A 17,985-nucleotide genomic window follows, 5' to 3' on the forward strand; every position below is an offset into this window, starting at 1 on the left:
GGGAATGGGAATGGGAATGGGAATGGGAATGGGAATGGGAACGGGGATGGGAATGGGAACGGGGATGGGAATGGGAACGGGAATGGGAACGGGAACGGGGATGGACGGGAATGGACGGGAACGGACGGGAATCACCAGAAATCGCGGCCCCTGGGTACGTCAGCCTGACCGGGGCACTGTGCTACCCCCGCTGTGACAAAAGCTCCATCCCTGAACACCTGAGAAGCTCTCAGGGACCTGCCAGCAGTTCCTGGGCCTGAAGGCTCAAGCTGAGAAACCCAGGAGGATTGAYGGTAACTAAAGTTTAATTCAGTCCACTGGGGTCTAGAAGGGTGACAGAAAGCCTGATTTTCACACAGACAAAGCCAGCASCAGTGGCTTTCATGGCTCACACAACCCCTGCCGTGTGTGTCCTAGCTCTGGGAYGAGCAGAGGCCCCTTCCACTGCAGGGAAAAGGCAGCACGGCACCAAGATGTGGCGTTCTGAAAAACTGCTCAGACCACAGGTTCAGGATTCTAAATACATTCTTGAACTTTTATTCTCTCAGTAGGTATGCAGTGGATTAAAAAACTCGGTAGCAAAAGCAGACCAAAACCAAGTCTCACGCCTTCAGAAACAAASATGTGCATTTGCATGTCAGATTTGGGTGCTGAACTGTAATTCACATCCTGCCGGTGGATATGCAAATGACCAAGGAGGAATTTGGCACTGGGAGCAAACTGCTGCATGTGTCACCATGGCAAACGTGCAACAAACACATGTTCAGGTGTTGGCAACACTGAGCAAACACTGGGCCGGGGAGAACAAATGCAGTGATACCACAGACTCTGGAGAGTGTAAGTACAAGAGAAAAATGGGACAGCTTAATGGAAGCTTTGGCACTTCACAGCACAGGCTGTTTCAGCTGCGTGCAACATCAGTATTTYTGTACTGGATTAGCTTTTGTAGGCTATTCTTCCTCATGTACATGCTGCTTTTGCCTCCACTGAAGCTTAAAAATTCCACTGGTGAATTCTGGAGTGTTAGGGACACTTCATGAATTAGGCAAAACAAAAGCTGCTCTTTTCTAAGATTTGAAGCCAAAGTGCCAGCAAGGAGCCACTGCCAATTACAGAAACCCAACTAAACTGGCTTCAGCCAAAGAAAAGAAACTACAATTTCAAATGCAGTACTGTGCTGTCACAGGCCCCCACYTCCCCAAAACCATACTATAATCAGTACTGGGGATTCAATCCCTTAGTACAAAACCAAAAAAATAGAAATCAAGAATTTCTCAAGTGACAAAACTACATTTTGAGAGGTGATTCCTTGTATGTGCAACATYTGCTTTTGTCAAGGTATGGATTTTTTCTGGGTTCAGAAATGTGCAAATCCATAAATCATACATTTCTTCCAGTCAGATTTCCTTCCTAGTGCTGAAACAAATTCACAGTATAAACTGTCAAGACTCTTCATGCTGTGAATGAATRTATTTTTATATATATATAAAAGGTAAAGTGCAATTCGTTCTGTTTTGCAGAGCCACACAAGAGCCCTGTACTGCAGTGTGTGGTCACAGCAGGTTTTGGGAAGGGAAGAAGCCCCCCCATTAAACAATGTCATCATTTCATGGCAGATGGTTCTGCTTTTCAACAGGCTGCAAGGAATTCCCTACGCAGTGAAGTCWGAACTAAAGGTTCTTCCTTCAGCCCTTCCACATCTGACCCCTGTGCTTTCCCTCCCTGAACAGTAACAGCAGAACTGTGGGTGTTACCTAAACAAGGAGCAGCAGACACGTCTGAAATGTGAAAATTCACCCCAGCTTTGCAGCTCCGGTGCAGTCAGTTCCAATCCCAGTGTGAGCTCAGCGTGCTCCTGCCCCGCTCTGCTGCAGCAGCTCCTGCTCATCATCCTCGGAGCCCGAGGGGCCCTGGCGCACCTCCTCGTACCATTTGTTGGTCAGGGTCTTCATCTGGATGCGCCCGTCGTGCAGGTCCTGGCCAAAGCAAACAGCAGCACTGGTCACTCACTAAAACAGCCCTTCTGTGACAAGAACAGAGCCCAGCTGGACACACTGCTTAGCAAACARTCTGCCTCTGCTCTCTGAGCAAGCAAAGCTGCTGTTCCCCACCAGAAAACATTTCTCCAGTGCTCAGTCAGTAATTATTGCTACAGTTGATGACAGTTTTGATGATGGGTGTTTTTACCTGTGCTCTCTGAACAGTCCTGCTCTTGTGTTTCCACAATGTTAATGCTGTCTGGAGGGCCTGGTTTGACTCCTCCTCATGTTCCCAGGACACTGGGAAGCTTGTGGCCTGCCCTGGTGATTCACATGCTTATTTTTCCAGCCTTTGGTTGCAATCCGGATGGCAGYCTGTACTTTTGGCTACCAACTACAAATCAGATGCTTACTTTGGTCTCTTGGTTCCTTTATGGTTTTGTAATAAATGACTTTAGTTTTTGCAGGAAAGTGCTGAAAGGGTACTTTTAAAAGTACAAAACAAGAGGAAAAACAGTACTTTTGAGCAGGCTAGTAAGATAGAATGTGCACTTACACAAAATTAGCAACTCCACAGCCAAAACGCTTCCATGGGAAATTGGAAAAACAGTGAATTGTGTGGCTAAGGAGCCTCAGATTTCTGAAGCATAGGAGTGAAAAAGGCACACTATTTACACCTTGGAGCCACTCAGTATTATTTACACACCACAGTCAGGTGGTGGTTTGCATTTACACCCCAGAGCCTTGGTACCCAGCGAAGCAGTCTCAAGGGTGCAATGCTGGTGCTCATTTCCAACACAGAACCTGCACTCTGCAGCATCACAGCTCCAGAAGTCACAGCACCATTGACAGAAGGACAGGAACTGTGTGTGACAGCAGTTTAAAAACTCTGCCCAAGTGGCAGCAGCCAGTGGCTCCTGATGCCCTTCATGGTTCTCTGCACGATTAAAGGCAACTTCAACAAATCCATAACCAAGTTGAACTGGGTAGCTCTGAGATGCTCACTCAATCCAACTCAATCTGCACTTTTGCAGAGCAGCTGCTCATTACAGCTGCTCTCTCCATGCATGAGCAACACTCACATGTCCCACTGTCCCTACAGTGCTGTGTGGCTGCACACTGAGCCCTGTGCTACTGACACCAACAACCAACTGACCAGTTTCTCTTCTTCAAGAAAATGAGAAACACTTACTTCTTGTGTGAGTCTTCTAGTGAAGAAAGGATTCAAATACTCGACATCGAGCCGCATAAACCCTTTGAGGTTCTGGYGTTTTATGTACTGGGCTTCATATTCCTCCTCTGTGAGCTCTGATAAATGTTCAGATTCTATAGTGTTYCCCTAGAAAAATCACAAATACTGAATTAACCCCAGAGAAGTGGCAGTGACCCCTCCACCTTGCTTCAGCCCCTGCTCTGTGAGCTCCTTTATCCCAAGCAGTTCCCATGGTGGAACAATGGAAATGATCCCATCCCACCCTCTCAGGGCTCAGGGCTGTGTGAGTCTGTTCAGCCATCRAATCCCAGAGCCACTGAGCCTCTCCTTCCATGTTGAAAGGAGAAGACCTCCAATGTTCCATATTCTGTATTGTCACTATTGCTGAGAACAGGTTTCTACTGTGCAAGTTTTCTCTTGTGAGCTGCACAATGATTTCACCCAGCRAGCACCACTGCTGTCATTGTCCCACTGAGAACAAACCATGTGGAACACACCCTGGCCCTGCACTCCTCCTGCACTTCCTTGTGTGGACAGTGCAATTCTGGAGACTACAATCAACCTTATGCAAAGAGAAAATGTTCTTAAGATTTTATGGAACAATACCCTGTATATACTCTTCAATGGTTTAGGGAAAAACAGGCAAAAACTGTCCTGTGATGTTATATATTCTCCAGTCTTTTGCACAAGAGATTCCAGACTGACTGTTGGTTTTGTCAGTTCTCTTGCTTTGCCAGAAATTGCTTTAAAACAAAGTCCAGTCAGAGGGGGGCGGCTCTCATGGCCTCTGACTTTTTCCAAATAATTTCCATTTGCCTTTTATTAACTTCTCTCTCACACTGTACTAACTACTTTCTCTCTGTATATGACTCAATCCTCTATCCGCTGCTTTATGCTCTTGCAGGGATTACCACAATTTATACAGATCAATTTATAATTGGATTGAATTAAGAGATTATTTCTCCTCCCCTTGTCCAGTTATTTTTTAAAAACACTAACCAAACTCTGTCTTTGGGATATTTTAAAATTATATTCCTTGGCTTTTTCTGCTTTCATMTTACTTATTAGTAAAAAATGATGTACTAGTCCTGAAAAAATGTTTGAACTGGAAGAAAAAAACCCCACCAAACTCCAGTAATCCTCTGAATGAAAACCCCAAACAAACCATCTTCTCTGTCTTGCTCAGATTAACATCCTTCTTGTTCCTCTTGCGTGGTTTGGAGTCCTCAATGTCCACGAGCCTGATGAGGGGCATGGTGCCCCCTCCCAGCAGCAGGATGGTGAAGAGCACGATGATGATGGTGGTGGTGCCAATSAGCTGCCTCTTCTCGATGGGCTCCAGGCCCAGGTGGAGGCTGAGGGCGTAGGGAATGGCACCACGTAACCCTTGGGGAGAGAACAAGGGGATAGTCTGTGAACAGCAATCTGGAGAGCTCCAGAGGAACTCTGCACCTTTACAGGGCTGTCTACAATCCATTATCATAGGCTACCACCCTAAAACACCCTAAAACAAGTCTGAGATTTCAGACACTGTTCAAAYTGTGAAGCTGTTAGGCCTRGAGACAAGSAGCCTCTAACCACAAAAGCTTTAGWGGGGCTCACCAGTGCRAAGTCCTCCAGCACAAAGAGAAAAGAGGACGTTTCTGTTGCACTTGGGTTTCAGAATAGTGCAAATATTCAGCTGAGTTTTACTCAACCMATGAAAAAACAGCTCCTCCTAGAATGGGCCACACAATGAAAAAAACATTTTTTCTGTTTCTCAGTATTTTGAGTTTTAACTTACCACTAAACCACATGATGAACATCATTTTGGGGGTAATTTTATGATCACGGAARAAGTTGAGTAGGTAGGAAAGTGGAAAAATATTCACTGCTCTACCAAACAGAACCAGCACCTGAAAAACAGAAATAAAAGCAAAAGACCATTTGATATGTTACAGGCAGGAGRTCCCAGTTGCAGCTGGTTTTACAGGGAAAGGTGAATATGCTCTTTTTGCTCACAGGCAGGTGTGCTACCCAATGAACAGAGAGAAACCTCTCAGCACAGGGCATTGTGGAATTTTACTSCTGAAACATTTTGTCTGCTTAACTGAAACTAAATCAGACTTGTCACTGATGGAGACCAGGCTGCTTTACTCTTAATAAATAAATGGAGCCCAGGAGGCATTCCAGGGAGACCAAGAATTACTTTGGTTAAAAGTGCTCCTCAGTTGAGCTCCTTTAATCATTCCCTTGGCAGCAGCCAAGAGGCAATAAGGTATTTCTATTGTTTCCCTGTGGCCCAATGCTCAGAAAGGCCAGAAGCCAAAYAAATAGCACATCAGCCTGTTTCTCAACACTTCCCTGAAGTGTTCAGCCCACACTGAAGCAACACTTCCAGAGAAGAAAAGRAAAAAAAGGTACTATTGATTTAATGGCAAACAATTAACAAACACAGTGAAAACTTTAACTCAGAAAAAGGCAAGGTTTTCTCAGAGCATTGTTTTTAAGCTCCACTACAAACAGACCTTGATAAGGCAAATACTCTAGAATTAGTCAGCAGGATTCTTGAAGGGCTGTGCTGTTTTCCTTCATGAATCACCCCAAAATTACACAATTTGTGTAATGCCTGAGAGGCCAATGCTACCCAGAAGGAAGTGTCACACCTTAGCTATGTATTAGACAGGGAAGTTGGGTGTAATGCAGGGGAGCAGTTCCCTGTGCTGATATCCCTATCTGCAAGATAACAATTCTTCCCTTGAACCATGCACTAAATGAACCAGAGTACAYTGCTGTACAAACTGGAAATGGATCCATATTGCCCTCACTGGACTCTGCAAAAAGGAACRTATTTTTTCATGCTGATTTTTAACAATTATAATGGCAACAGACGTAGGTATAACCCCCATTGAAACATAATTCACTGTGTCACTACATTAAGCTACACTGAAATAGGTTTRAAGACAAAAAATTAGGAAAGGAGTGATATGGAAGAAAGTAAATACCTACTATGCACCAGATGACAAAGGACATTTCAAACTTGTGAGGAAAACTAAAAATTGACAGGCCAAGAAATGCAAAAACACACGTTTCTGAAAAAGAAAAATCAYATCTTAAATAAATAATTGTAGAAAACCTTTTCTACTCCTATTATCAATTACTACATACAAGACATAAAATGGGATTTCCTGACCAAACCCTGGAGAGCTGCTGGTGCTYAGGTTAGGAGTGGTTAAGTTCAGTTTGCAGCAAAGCCACTCTGTGATCATGCTGCACCCTCCTGAAACAAYACAGAATTCATTCATGGCAGCCCCCAGCAATCAGGGACATGTTTGTAATCAGAAATGTCATTTCTTCAAGGATTTGGGTTAGAAAAGGAACTGGAAAGGCTCTAAGACTCTGAGCTGCTTGTACCATTACTTCAAAAAACTCCTCCCCATGTGAAGTTACTGTTTTTGCAAGCAGCTTTTTATACACAAAACCATTCAAAAATACCATGCAACCCCTATCCCCTAGAACTGAAAACAGAGCACAGGAATACACGAGTCAGAGATCTCTATTTGGTCATTAATCTCGTGACAAATCCTAGCAGGAGCCTGCAGGATGGCAGAGAGAGATTTACTGTGTGTTTTATCCAGTGTGGCAGGAAAGGTGACTTTTGAGTGCCTTCCAGCCTCCACTCTTGGGAATTCTTCTCTTAAAGACAAGMACCACTGACACACAAATGCACGGATGCAAATTCACACCTCTGCTGCTCCCAACAGCATCACTGYTCCATGCAAATGAAATTTGGAACTATTAATAGCAGATTTGATAGCAGGCAGCACCTACCACACATGAAAGCCACAGTTCTGAGTGTCTGCTGCATCAGGATCTGTGTCACTGGGGACAGGTTGTGGTGTGTGTAGTGAGACATCACGATGCCAGAGAACAGGATTGCCATGATACCTGTGGGTGACAAGGTGGCATCAATAGAAGACTCTCCAAGGATTTCCTGCTGAGACCCTTCAGAATGATATTCTCACAAAGCAAAATTTATTTCTACAGCAAYACAAATGTTCTAACATATCAAACAGTGTGGTCAGAACTCATTTTGCCACTCACCTGAGAGTGAGATTCCTTCTGCAAGTCCATAAGGGAGGTAAGCAAAGATAATCATCATCCCAAATTCTAGGGAAGGTGTCTTCCTTAAATCAATATGCTTTAGTACGTACACACAGAAATGTTATGGAAAAAGTAAATTAAAAAATAAATCAAAGAAATATTTTTATCTGTTCATTCCACTGCAAAACAATGATTATGCTTAATGTACTTCTCTACTGAATAAAATCTACACATTGGCCTTCAAGTCAAGTATGAAAAGATCAGTAATTTCTTATGAGGAATGTTTCTTATAGAAGCAGTAACTGGYAGAAGTCTTTCAGAACAGACAGAGYCAAAGACACAGATCTGTCACTGATGTGCCTCTACAACAGTGATAACAACAGCTAAATCAGACAGTTTTCAAGCATAAGTAACTAAAGGGCAAATAAGCTCTTTTCCTCTTTGACTTAGTGTAATTTAGATGTAAATTCAACAAAAGTGTTGAACACCTTTCTCCCTCTTTTGCTGTTATGTATGGAATAATTTAAAAGTTTGTTGAATTAGGCTGATGAACCAAGAGGGGAAATACGTCTTTATTCAATCCAACACTCTATTCTTCTTGTTTACAGAGTGTTTGCCCKTGAGTCCCAGATGACATGAGTAACTGTTTACAGCCAGACCACATCCAGTGAAGTCAGTGCTAACATTAGACAAGCACAAAAGTAACCAAAGTGTCTGGGCTACAGCAAACAGCCCTCCTGATCTCAGAGGAGCTTGTGGGTTGTTTAGCAACCAATTCATGAAGTGGAAGAGGCAAAATACAACCCAGGGTAAATCCAAACAGAACAGTGTCTGCATTCAGCTGCCTGCACATGATCCACAGGGACAAATGAGCTGGGCTGACTCAAAGGCCCTCGGGAAAAGCAGCTTTTTCTTCTTTTAATTAACTGTTTTATGTATGTAAAAAAGGAGCCATATGCTTGTAAAATGGATTGGTATTGAAATGGAATTAATAGATTTTGAAAAACAATTACCATATCTTATAACACTCCAATGCACATAAGCTATTATAAAACATTTCAGACCTTAATTATGTTCATAAAAATTTGATGCCACTTTTAATACACATCCATGCACACTAACATAAAAACAAAATAATGTCTAACAAGAAATATCCTCTAAGAAATGYTGGAGGAGACGGAAAGAAAAATACTATTAGAATGCTGAAGTTCACCAATGTATATATATGTAACACCAAAATTAAAAAAGGATATTAATGCAGAAATAAGACCAGTAAGTGTGCCAAGTGCTGCAGAGCCAAAGAACATCTTGAGAAAGTACCCCAGTGCCTGTAGAAAGGTTTGCCATCCACTTACATCTGACATATTTTCCCTTGTCAAACCTTCTGCTGTGCTAGATACAATTARAAGAGAAATAAGAAGAAATGGTTATACATTTTAAGCCTGGATCCAAAAATATCAAACATCTTTCAAGCATAACAACAAAAAGACTCCCATTTCTTTGTTGCTACCACTCTTAAAAGGCTTTYACTGTGATATATATAACAAGAGAAATGTCAAAAGACATTAAATCAAGCCCTAGTGTAATACCCAAAGGGAAACCTAATTCTGCTAGAAACCCAGCACTGCTCCTCTGAAGAATCCCAGAATGGCGTAAATAGGCTATGGCGATGCCCAGAATTTCAAAACAATGCTCCAACTTTGGAAAGGAAAAGAAACACATTTTACAGTGGTAAAAACTCATGTGATCCTCTGAGAAGAACATATCAACAGGAAGAACCCTCATCAAATATTTAGGTGTGGATGAGAGACAAGGAGGTCACTGATGGAAAAAGAGGCAGCTCTTAGGAGGAAAGTGGAGAAACCTCTTTGAATTTCAGGAATGTATTTCATGGAAATTCCATGCAAAGGACACACAGATTCTAACTAGTATTCATTTTGACTGCTTTTAGCCTTCAGGGTCTTCCCTAAAACCACCACAACTGTAGTAAAAACAATTAGTTCATTGGAAAGGGACTCTGACTTCAGTACCTGCTTGGTACAGCTGCTCCTTCCACACATTCACAGTCAMATCCATTGGCCTCAGCAATAACACCAAGATATATCTATCATTTATTATTCTTTCAGCCCCAAAGAATTATCGTGGGCAAAAGGACTTTAGATGTTCCTCTTTCCTGTGGCAGCCCCAACACAAACATAACCCCATYGCATGGATGTCAGTGTATCCCCCCAGCTGCACTGAGATCTGGGCATAACCAATGACATGGAGACTGAGCTGCTCCTTGGAAGGTGACAATTCCTGTGCCAAGGCTGCCAGATGACACGTGGGCACCTGYAGTTAGGACTGTCAGATGAAAGAGAGCTGATAAACAAATGGAATTAGAAAGCACTCAGTAATCCACGGGCAGGGAGATAAGGCAGTGAGGCACAGGCAAGAAGGAACCATTCCCTGTCCTCTGCCTATGCAGTTCACATTATGGATTGCATTTTACACAGAAAGGCCACACAGAATTCAGCTTTACACCAGAAACACATGATTTGTTCCAAATGGAGATGAAAGAATTACTGTGTGTCTGAAAAACTAACAGAACACAATGTGGTTATTGTTTCCATAAACATGTGTGGCTCCAATGCACTTACTTGGTCAGGACAATTGAGACTGCATCGTTGAGAATACTTTCTCCAAAAACCAACATGTTCAGCACAGGATCCACATTAAGGGCATTGAAAATGGCAATAGTAGCCACAGGGTCAACTGCAGATATTAAAGAGCCGAATGCAAAACTGGGAGAACACAGAACAGAAGAGGAAACYAGATGAAAGAAAAATACCTACCTAGTAACTTAATATGAACAACAGTAACAAAAACCATTTGTGTTACAGTTTCTACACAGTGGTAAGTTGTATTCTCTTTCCATTCCTAAGAACTTGACCCTCTGCCAAGTTCATTATTTATACTGAGAAACATATTCTATCTTTTAAGAGAAGATTCAGACAAGGAAGTTATATCCTTATCACATATAATAATAATAATAATACCAACTAATCAAAGTTTAAAAATCTTAGAAGTTTGGTTAAAACACCCAGTATCTGCGTAAAGAAATCACTGAGCACAGAACAGAATAGACTAGAATACAACAGAATGGAATCTAATACAATACTATTTGGAAATAAGGGTGTAATTAATGGATATGTGTTCCATCTATTCCTTAGTTTSATACACAACACTGACTGTCAGCAATCTAAACACTGTCCAAAAGAGATGGCAACTGCATCTCCCACCTACAGACATCCTGACAAAAGCTGCATTTCCCCAAGAGCTTACCTGTCTGTCATGTTGAGTTTATAAATTACATCAGCCTGAAAGAATAGGCAGAACATAATCACAATCAACTGTGGTGTTCTACTGTTCTTAAAAATGACACTATTCATCAAATCCAAGTTCATTATTAAGAAAAAAATCACAGTAGGGACATTACCCATGTTAACACTGCCCTCCAAAAGTGATCTACTGCTACAATTCTGGTCACCCAAGAGCAGGGAACTAGAGCAGGGATTCAGAGAAATCTGAGTGGCAAAGAGGAAAGTATAGAATGCTTGGCCTACAAGAATGAAGTCTGAGAGAAAAGATAAATATCTGCATCTTTACATAATCAATGGAAAACACCAAACCACAAAAGCAAAAAAAAAAACCAAACTGAGAGAAGAACAAATGAATTTAATATTGCAGAGTATAACATGGCTCTAGAGAACATAGATTTTGGAACAGCCTTCCAACAGGAAGATTGTGCAAGTTACAAAAAATGTAAAACTCGAGTATTAATTGCTTTTCCCATGGAGCATGCTGTGTCACAGGGTGGCTCAGGTTGGAAAGGACCACTGAGGTCACCACTCCACCCTCCTGCTGCACAGGGCCCCAGAACACGTTACCCAGGATCCTGAACAGACACTTCTGAGCATTTCCAGGGATGGAGACTCAATTCCAGCACTGCTATGGAAGGGGTTGGATAAAACTGCCTTTGTGAGAGCAGAGAACTGGACTTTGTGACCCAGGAATTCACTTTTGCTGTATTTGTCTGCTCTTGAAAAATGGACTTTCAAACAACAAGCCAGATAAACTCAAGTGCTTCAAAGCAGAAGGTCTTACCCGGCCCAGGAAATAGATTCCTCCACCAACAATGAAAGCTGATATTGCAGTGCCAAAYACTGAGAACAGAATGATGGAACCAATGTTCTGAAAAAAATTACCCTGGAACACAGAAATAAAAACAGTAAATTAGTAAAAATGACCCAAGGAAAAACTCGTATTTCAGGTTGCATTTAATTAGATTCTAATTCACAGCTGGGTTCCTGATTCTAAAGGCTCTTTAGTTTGGTTCCAGGTACTCCAGGACACACATCCACGCCATCTGCCTGAAGAGAATGCTGCTCTCTTGAGGACAACAGCAATTTCCTCTCATTCCCAGGACTCATTCCCAGTCTGGGGCCATAACAATAACCCAATCCTCAGGCTAACAGCTGGACCCTCACCAGACTYTGACATTCTCCCCCCACCTGACCACAGTGTAAGTTCATCATGTTGCAGATTGGGCATGTGATACCCACCCAAGGAAAACACATCTGTGCTGTGCCCTCCCTTGCCAGCACTCAGTTATCAGCAACAATTCCCTGCACTCTGCCTTGAAGAGGCTTAAATTTTGCAATCTCAATTCCCTAATGATTAATATAATGGAATTTAATGCAATTATCCTAAGCTTCATGAAGATAACTAAAGGCAGAATCTGTTCCAAAACTTCAACATCCAAAATGAGCGCCTGGCAGGGACTGACCTTGTGCAGTGAATATCCAGATTCAAATATAATAGGTGGAAGTAAAAGCAGAAAAAACATATTTGGACGAAACATTTCTTCTTCCTGCAAAACAAAAAATRGTTCTGATTTCAGGGATATCATCATTATTGAAATAACAAGAAATCTTCTGAAAGAAAAATGTATATTTAAAAAATAGGGTCAAAAAACGAAAGATCTTTCTTCTTATCACAAAGCAGAAGACTGAAGAACAGTAAACTCTTCCTGAGCTGCTACTTCTATTGTTCTTTTTACCCAGTGATAGAAATCTAGGACTTACTTATTTTAAACTRCTGTCTCCAAAAATGCTGCACAGAAAACAGGTTATTCATGGCAAAGGAAAAATCTTTCTGTTTCCACAAAAAGGATTCTGGCTTTATCTCAGAGTCTGGAAATGTGAAGGACTGCCAAGGAACAGTGGCCAATGTTTGAACAGAACAGTTTAACTGGGACCAAGCACAATTTCACTGGAAAACTCATCACCTGACAAGAGGAAATCACAACACCACCCCAAAGGCCCTGCAGGTGCCCAGGCTCAGGTGAGCCTGAAGGGTCTCAGGTGGATTCTTCTCAGCAGATGTCATTTCTGCTTGAATTGAGTGGAACTATTCTGATGGCTCCTTTTTGCCATCACAGTGATATAAATGGAACCCAGCATGAGGTAAGGTGCTGTATTTTGGTGTCCTCAGTSTTTGTCCCTTAACTCAGCCCCTGGCTGACACTGCTCATGCTGTACCTCCAGCCTGCACATGGTTTTTCATGGATCCCAGCAGACCCAGTGTCTTCACCTGCTGTTCTGTCCCTCCTGGTCCCCTGGCACTGAACACAGCACAGCTTGTCACCTCTGCAAGCACCAATGAACTTGTTTAAATCCAGGTTTAACAGCTGATGGACTGTTCTGTTCAAACACCAGCTTTCACAAGAGGTACTCATCTCTTTAAAGTCTCATTCCTGCCTGTACCAGYGATAATCATCTTAAAGGATTTGGGGGGCTTAGAAAACAAAACTCATCCTTTAGACTGAAAGGCTCCAGTGAGTGACTGTGCACACACAATCCTGTGAATGATGGCTGACACTGCCCAGTTCTGTCAGCACAGTAACTGCATCACAACAAAACCCCACCAGCCCATAATTACACTGTTTAAGAGCCCCTGAAAGCAGAGCTGGACAAGGAAGTGAGAACAATGGAAAGGAAGGACTGCATTTGTGCTGCATGGAAGCAGAGGAAAATAAAACAGGAGGACTCTGATTATCAGCTGTGCCAGCCAATAACCAGCAGCAAGCACAAGATCTTAGTGCTGAACCTGAATGAACACGTAGGAAGGCATGATCACTAGAGATCACATTACAAAGTTTCTAGGGCAGGGATATGATCCAAGATTTGCTTTGTACGGGATATAACCTGCAGTTAAATATTCTAATTTTTATCTTATCAAAAAACCAAAAAGTATCTAGTAAATTTAGAACCATTGATAACCATGTAATAAAGTCCGTAATTATTACTGATTACAAAATTTCACATCTAAAATTACGACAGCCTATGTTAAAACCTAAGCTTTATTACACTAAAAGTAGCTCATATAAATGAATAATAATGTGATATCTGTAACCTTGCACCCTGGCTGACAACACAACCACAGCTCCCCAGTGGCTCCTGAGATGTGGCCAACACTCCCCCATGGAATTCATCAGCCGTGATCAGAGCACAAAGCTTTCTTTTTATTTCTTACATACATGATCTTATGCAGATTATTTTATTTATTGATAAGAAATTCTAAAATGTTGATGTTGTGTCCATTTAACTGACTTTCCTTTAGGGCAGTAACTGCCAAGAAATATARAGCTGCAAGCTAGGATTAAAATTCACTACTCAGACCAAGATTTTCACCTGCATGATATAAATCCTGTTTAGAACTGGCAATTCAAATCACTGTGACTTCAATCAGAACACTGATCTAATCCTRATAAACTGGACACAGTTTAAATGCTGCAAGATTTTAAACTAAAGCATCAATAATGAAGAGTTCATTGCTTTGATAATGTGGATAAATGGAAGGAGGCAAAATCCTTCCTTCACTGTAGTCTCCATCTCTCGGAGAAACTTCTGCCAGGACTTGCCCCCTACAATATCAAGGATTACAAAGCCTTTTCTATAAGATCTAAAGATTTTTCTACAATTAAAAATTGTTACAACTATACCTTCCAGTTGGCCAGCTTTTGAGCTTCTATGATTTTTATAAAAGCTCCCATAAGGATACCTAGGAGAGAATGAGAAAACATTCTGAAATAGCCACAAAACATACCACAGTTTATCAGCTCTCCAAGATTTAAAAGTGAATCCAAGGTAAAACATAGTGCAGCAAGACTTTCATTCCTAAACCATGAAAAACACTGAGCAGTTTTGGTTTTAATACCTAGTTTCCAATTTGTTACATAATTCCAGAGTTCCCCTGCACAACAGATTCTCTTGGGATATCCCAACTCCAGACAGGCATACTGAGAGTGCAATGCTCACTGGYTCAGAAAGAAAACAGGCTTAACTACTCAAAACAGCTTCTCGTCTAAGCTGCACTCAAATAAAAAATTCCACCTTTCTTGCTGAAGAATGGCAGCTATGAGGCATCTGTGCCTCATGCCACTTCAATTCTATTTGCAGTTAAAGCAGCTTAAATGAAATCAGCCTTCTCACAGAAGTGAATTGTATTTMAATGAAATCATCACTTTCTGGCAATGAAGAAGGCAACAAACTGATCAGGGTGGAGACCCTGTCAGAACTGTTTTCCRAATGAATTACACATTGTTTAAGTCATGTAGAAATAATTTTGACACAAAAGAATTTCATCAAGGCTGCTGCAAACTCARTGGTTAAAGGTTATCATACTCTTTCCTCCTAAACATCTTCAAACATGAAGACAAGACTGTAACAGGATTTCTTCTGGAAGTCATGAAGATAATTCATGAACTGTCATTAACTGTTTTCAAATAGTTACAGGAAACTTGTCTTTAGCCAGATTTCAGATCTGTGTTTCTGGATAGYTGTGTTTTATTATTTACAAAATAGAAATTTCACACTCCAACACAGGAGATAGAAGTCAAATAACTCCAAATGAAAGGTACAAAGTGTCTGAGAAGCTTGAAGTATGCTTTCCTCTAACTCATGTTAAGAATGCTTTCCTGTAACTCATGAGACCTCCTCTTATGCTGTAGCCAACAAAAGAGTCTTATRAATAGAATCACATGGATTACTCCTGATGGATGTGTCACACACACAAAGCCATGAGGCCTAAGCCTTCTTTGATACAAAAATCTGGGAAGCCATCRSTCCCAGAGGGTAGAAATAATTGTTSYATGAAATGGTTTCTGTGGAAAGGAAGAAGAAAACATTAATGAARGAACATCAAAAGTCTGCTGTTCTTTGAAGGACAGAATGCAGACAGAGCCACTCACATGCCACACACATTTACAAACTATTACTCCTTTATTATGACATGAATGAACACAGTTTTTGATCAGATGGTTCTATTAAATCAGGCAGGTCTGTTTTGTCAAGAGGCTAGTTGGAAGGTTAAGCCTGTGAGAGTTAATCTATACCTAACTTTTCTGGAAAATTTTATAGGCATTTTCTTATCGCAACAAACCTTTACTTTTCCTGACAACATGTAAAAATTCAGTAACAAATCAAAGAGAAAAAACATTTCTGGCAACTATTTTTATCAACAAAWTTCCAGCAGCTTATAAGGATGAGGATTAAAACCCAGCCTGAGAGAACGTGCTCACACCCTGGCCATCAGGAGAGACACACCTCCTAGAAACCATCAAGTAGAAGCTTCCAAGTAGCTTAGACAATGGGAGGAAAAACATTTGTGAAAATCATACCTCTCTTCTCTGCTGCCACTTTTATTAGCCTTCAATAACTTCCTGAGAACATTTGTTTAATTTRCAAGCCAAAACAGGACACACCTCACTGCTGGCAAAACTGGATATTTGAAACTCAAGCTGTGCTCTTGCAGCTGTGGAGAGCATCACCAGGACCAGAGGGTCACTGGGCAGCACTGAGCTGGCAAATTCAGCAATTACACAGGTGCTGGGTCCTGTCACCAGGGCTGAGAGCTCTTTAAATGAGTCTATAAACTAAATAAGGCTGAAATGACACAGGACATCTGTTACCTGGGCTCTCCTGGGTCTAACACCCTGTGACTCACAGCAATTGCATCTGCTGCTATCATGTCACCTCACTGCAGGGACAGACTGCTGCTCTGCTGTGGCTCACCCCAAAACCCAGCTCAGTTCCTCACGACACAAGCACAGAAAGCTCACTTGCTCCCATTTAGAAACTGTGTGAAAATACAGCTAAGAAATATGAGAGAAGGTACCAGCCTAGCCCAGGATAGTAAAAATCCACCTGCTCAACCAGTAATATGGTTCAAGCTACGTTACCATTGTAACTGAGAATCTCTGTCTTCTGTTATATTTTTAGAACAACTGTGAGTGAAAGCATCATTAGTAATAGAAGCAAAAATATCACAGAATCTTGCAGACAAGTCACAKCTGAAAAACTGATGCTGGGAACACTCAGACCAGATTCTTTAAACATTASRCAGCATGTAGAGAAAATAATAAATRTATTTGGCCTGATTTGCTCCTCRTTGACACATTTATAAATCAGAAGCAACAGCATACATATAAATTAAATTACCCTGACATGAACCTATAGGCTCAGAAATAATCCAGATTTAATCCACATTAATAAGCACTTGATCTCCATGAAGGATGACTCTCTTACAGCTCCAGCCACAGGAAGAGCCCTTGCTGTGCTACTGCTGGCATAGTTCAGGGTAAAGTCCAGAGGAGCTTTCAGGACAGTTGCAGTCCCCACCTACATTAAAATGCCACACTCACACCACCAATACAAACACGTGTACACTTCACAGGGAAGGCCAGAGCCTCATGATCAGCTGCACATCTTGTCCTACCCTAGAGGAAGATGCCAACTGGAGGAAGATGCCAAAGTACCCCGGTAGTGACATCTCTATGGGTGTCATTTTCCTGGGCCAGTCTCTGCATGTATTCTCATTCCTTTATTTCTTCAATTTAACTCCATTAATTAGTTGTTTTCCTCACTGCATCCTGTTTGCTGCATCTTTCTAATGACAGCTAACCCACAACAGAGTAACAGCTCTAGTCCAGACAACTGACATTCCTTGGACTAACACAAATCCAACATCAAAATGTCAGTTACTCACCTAAAGAAACAACAGCCACGCTCTCTGGTAAAAAATGAAGTCGGTATTCTATCAGTAAATGCACCAATATGATGCAAATAGCTATGACGAGAAAAAAAAAGGGTGATTCAGAAGTGTTAGAAGAGAATAAAATATACTTTTAAGCAGTATTTTKAAAATGCAGAAGGAAACTTCTAATGATTTAGTAAACTTCACTTTGGCAATAAACCAAGCAGCACCACAGTGTAAGCAGTAACTCCCACCACCATAAAGGGTATAAATCCCTGTGCAAACCCCACTTYAGAGAGAACGAGAGGAGAAATAAACCACTGAGATTTTGAGTTYGCCTAATCCTCAGACACAGAGTACAAGTAACAGAGGTTAAGAGACTTTCAGTTCATCATTCACCTATAACAAGAAGACTAAAAAAAATGGTCATGCCACTGGACTGTTCCTCTTGCTGTGCCTGGACTCCAGTCTGAACTGGAAGGATGGGTTTCGGAGGTGTAGGTGCCACCAGCTTGGTMGTAGCAGCCAGCATGGTGTGGAGGGTGGCATTGATGACTTCATGGGTGGCATTTGCAGACCTGTCAGGATGAGACAATATGTGATTAAACCGGGTGCAGAGCATGATAAAGCCTA

The 17,985-nt window shown here is 41.6% G+C and overlaps 1 protein-coding gene across 1 annotated transcript; it reads right to left on the bottom strand.

The window, feature by feature from the left end:
• Window positions 1–491: 491 nt before the first annotated feature.
• On the bottom strand, window positions 492–17,925 carry SLC9A8 (solute carrier family 9 member A8). The gene is made up of 15 exons (XM_057385795.1): window positions 17,752–17,925; window positions 17,365–17,445; window positions 14,321–14,379; window positions 12,104–12,187; window positions 11,422–11,523; window positions 10,600–10,634; window positions 9,915–10,058; window positions 8,529–8,667; window positions 7,276–7,381; window positions 7,003–7,119; window positions 6,181–6,263; window positions 4,976–5,087; window positions 4,358–4,578; window positions 3,172–3,318; window positions 492–1,976 (listed from the first exon to the last, which is right to left on the bottom strand). Exons 1-15 carry the CDS (start codon window positions 17,882–17,884, stop codon window positions 1,845–1,847), a joined length of 1,695 nt encoding a protein of 564 aa, XP_057241778.1. The 5' UTR covers window positions 17,885–17,925; the 3' UTR covers window positions 492–1,844.
• Window positions 17,926–17,985: the final 60 nt, after the last annotated feature.

Source organism: Malurus melanocephalus, unplaced genomic scaffold, assembly GCF_030028575.1.
Source record: "Malurus melanocephalus ecotype Western Australia unplaced genomic scaffold, MMel_1.1 scaffold_868, whole genome shotgun sequence".
Classification (NCBI taxonomy): Eukaryota; Metazoa; Chordata; class Aves; order Passeriformes; family Maluridae; genus Malurus; species Malurus melanocephalus.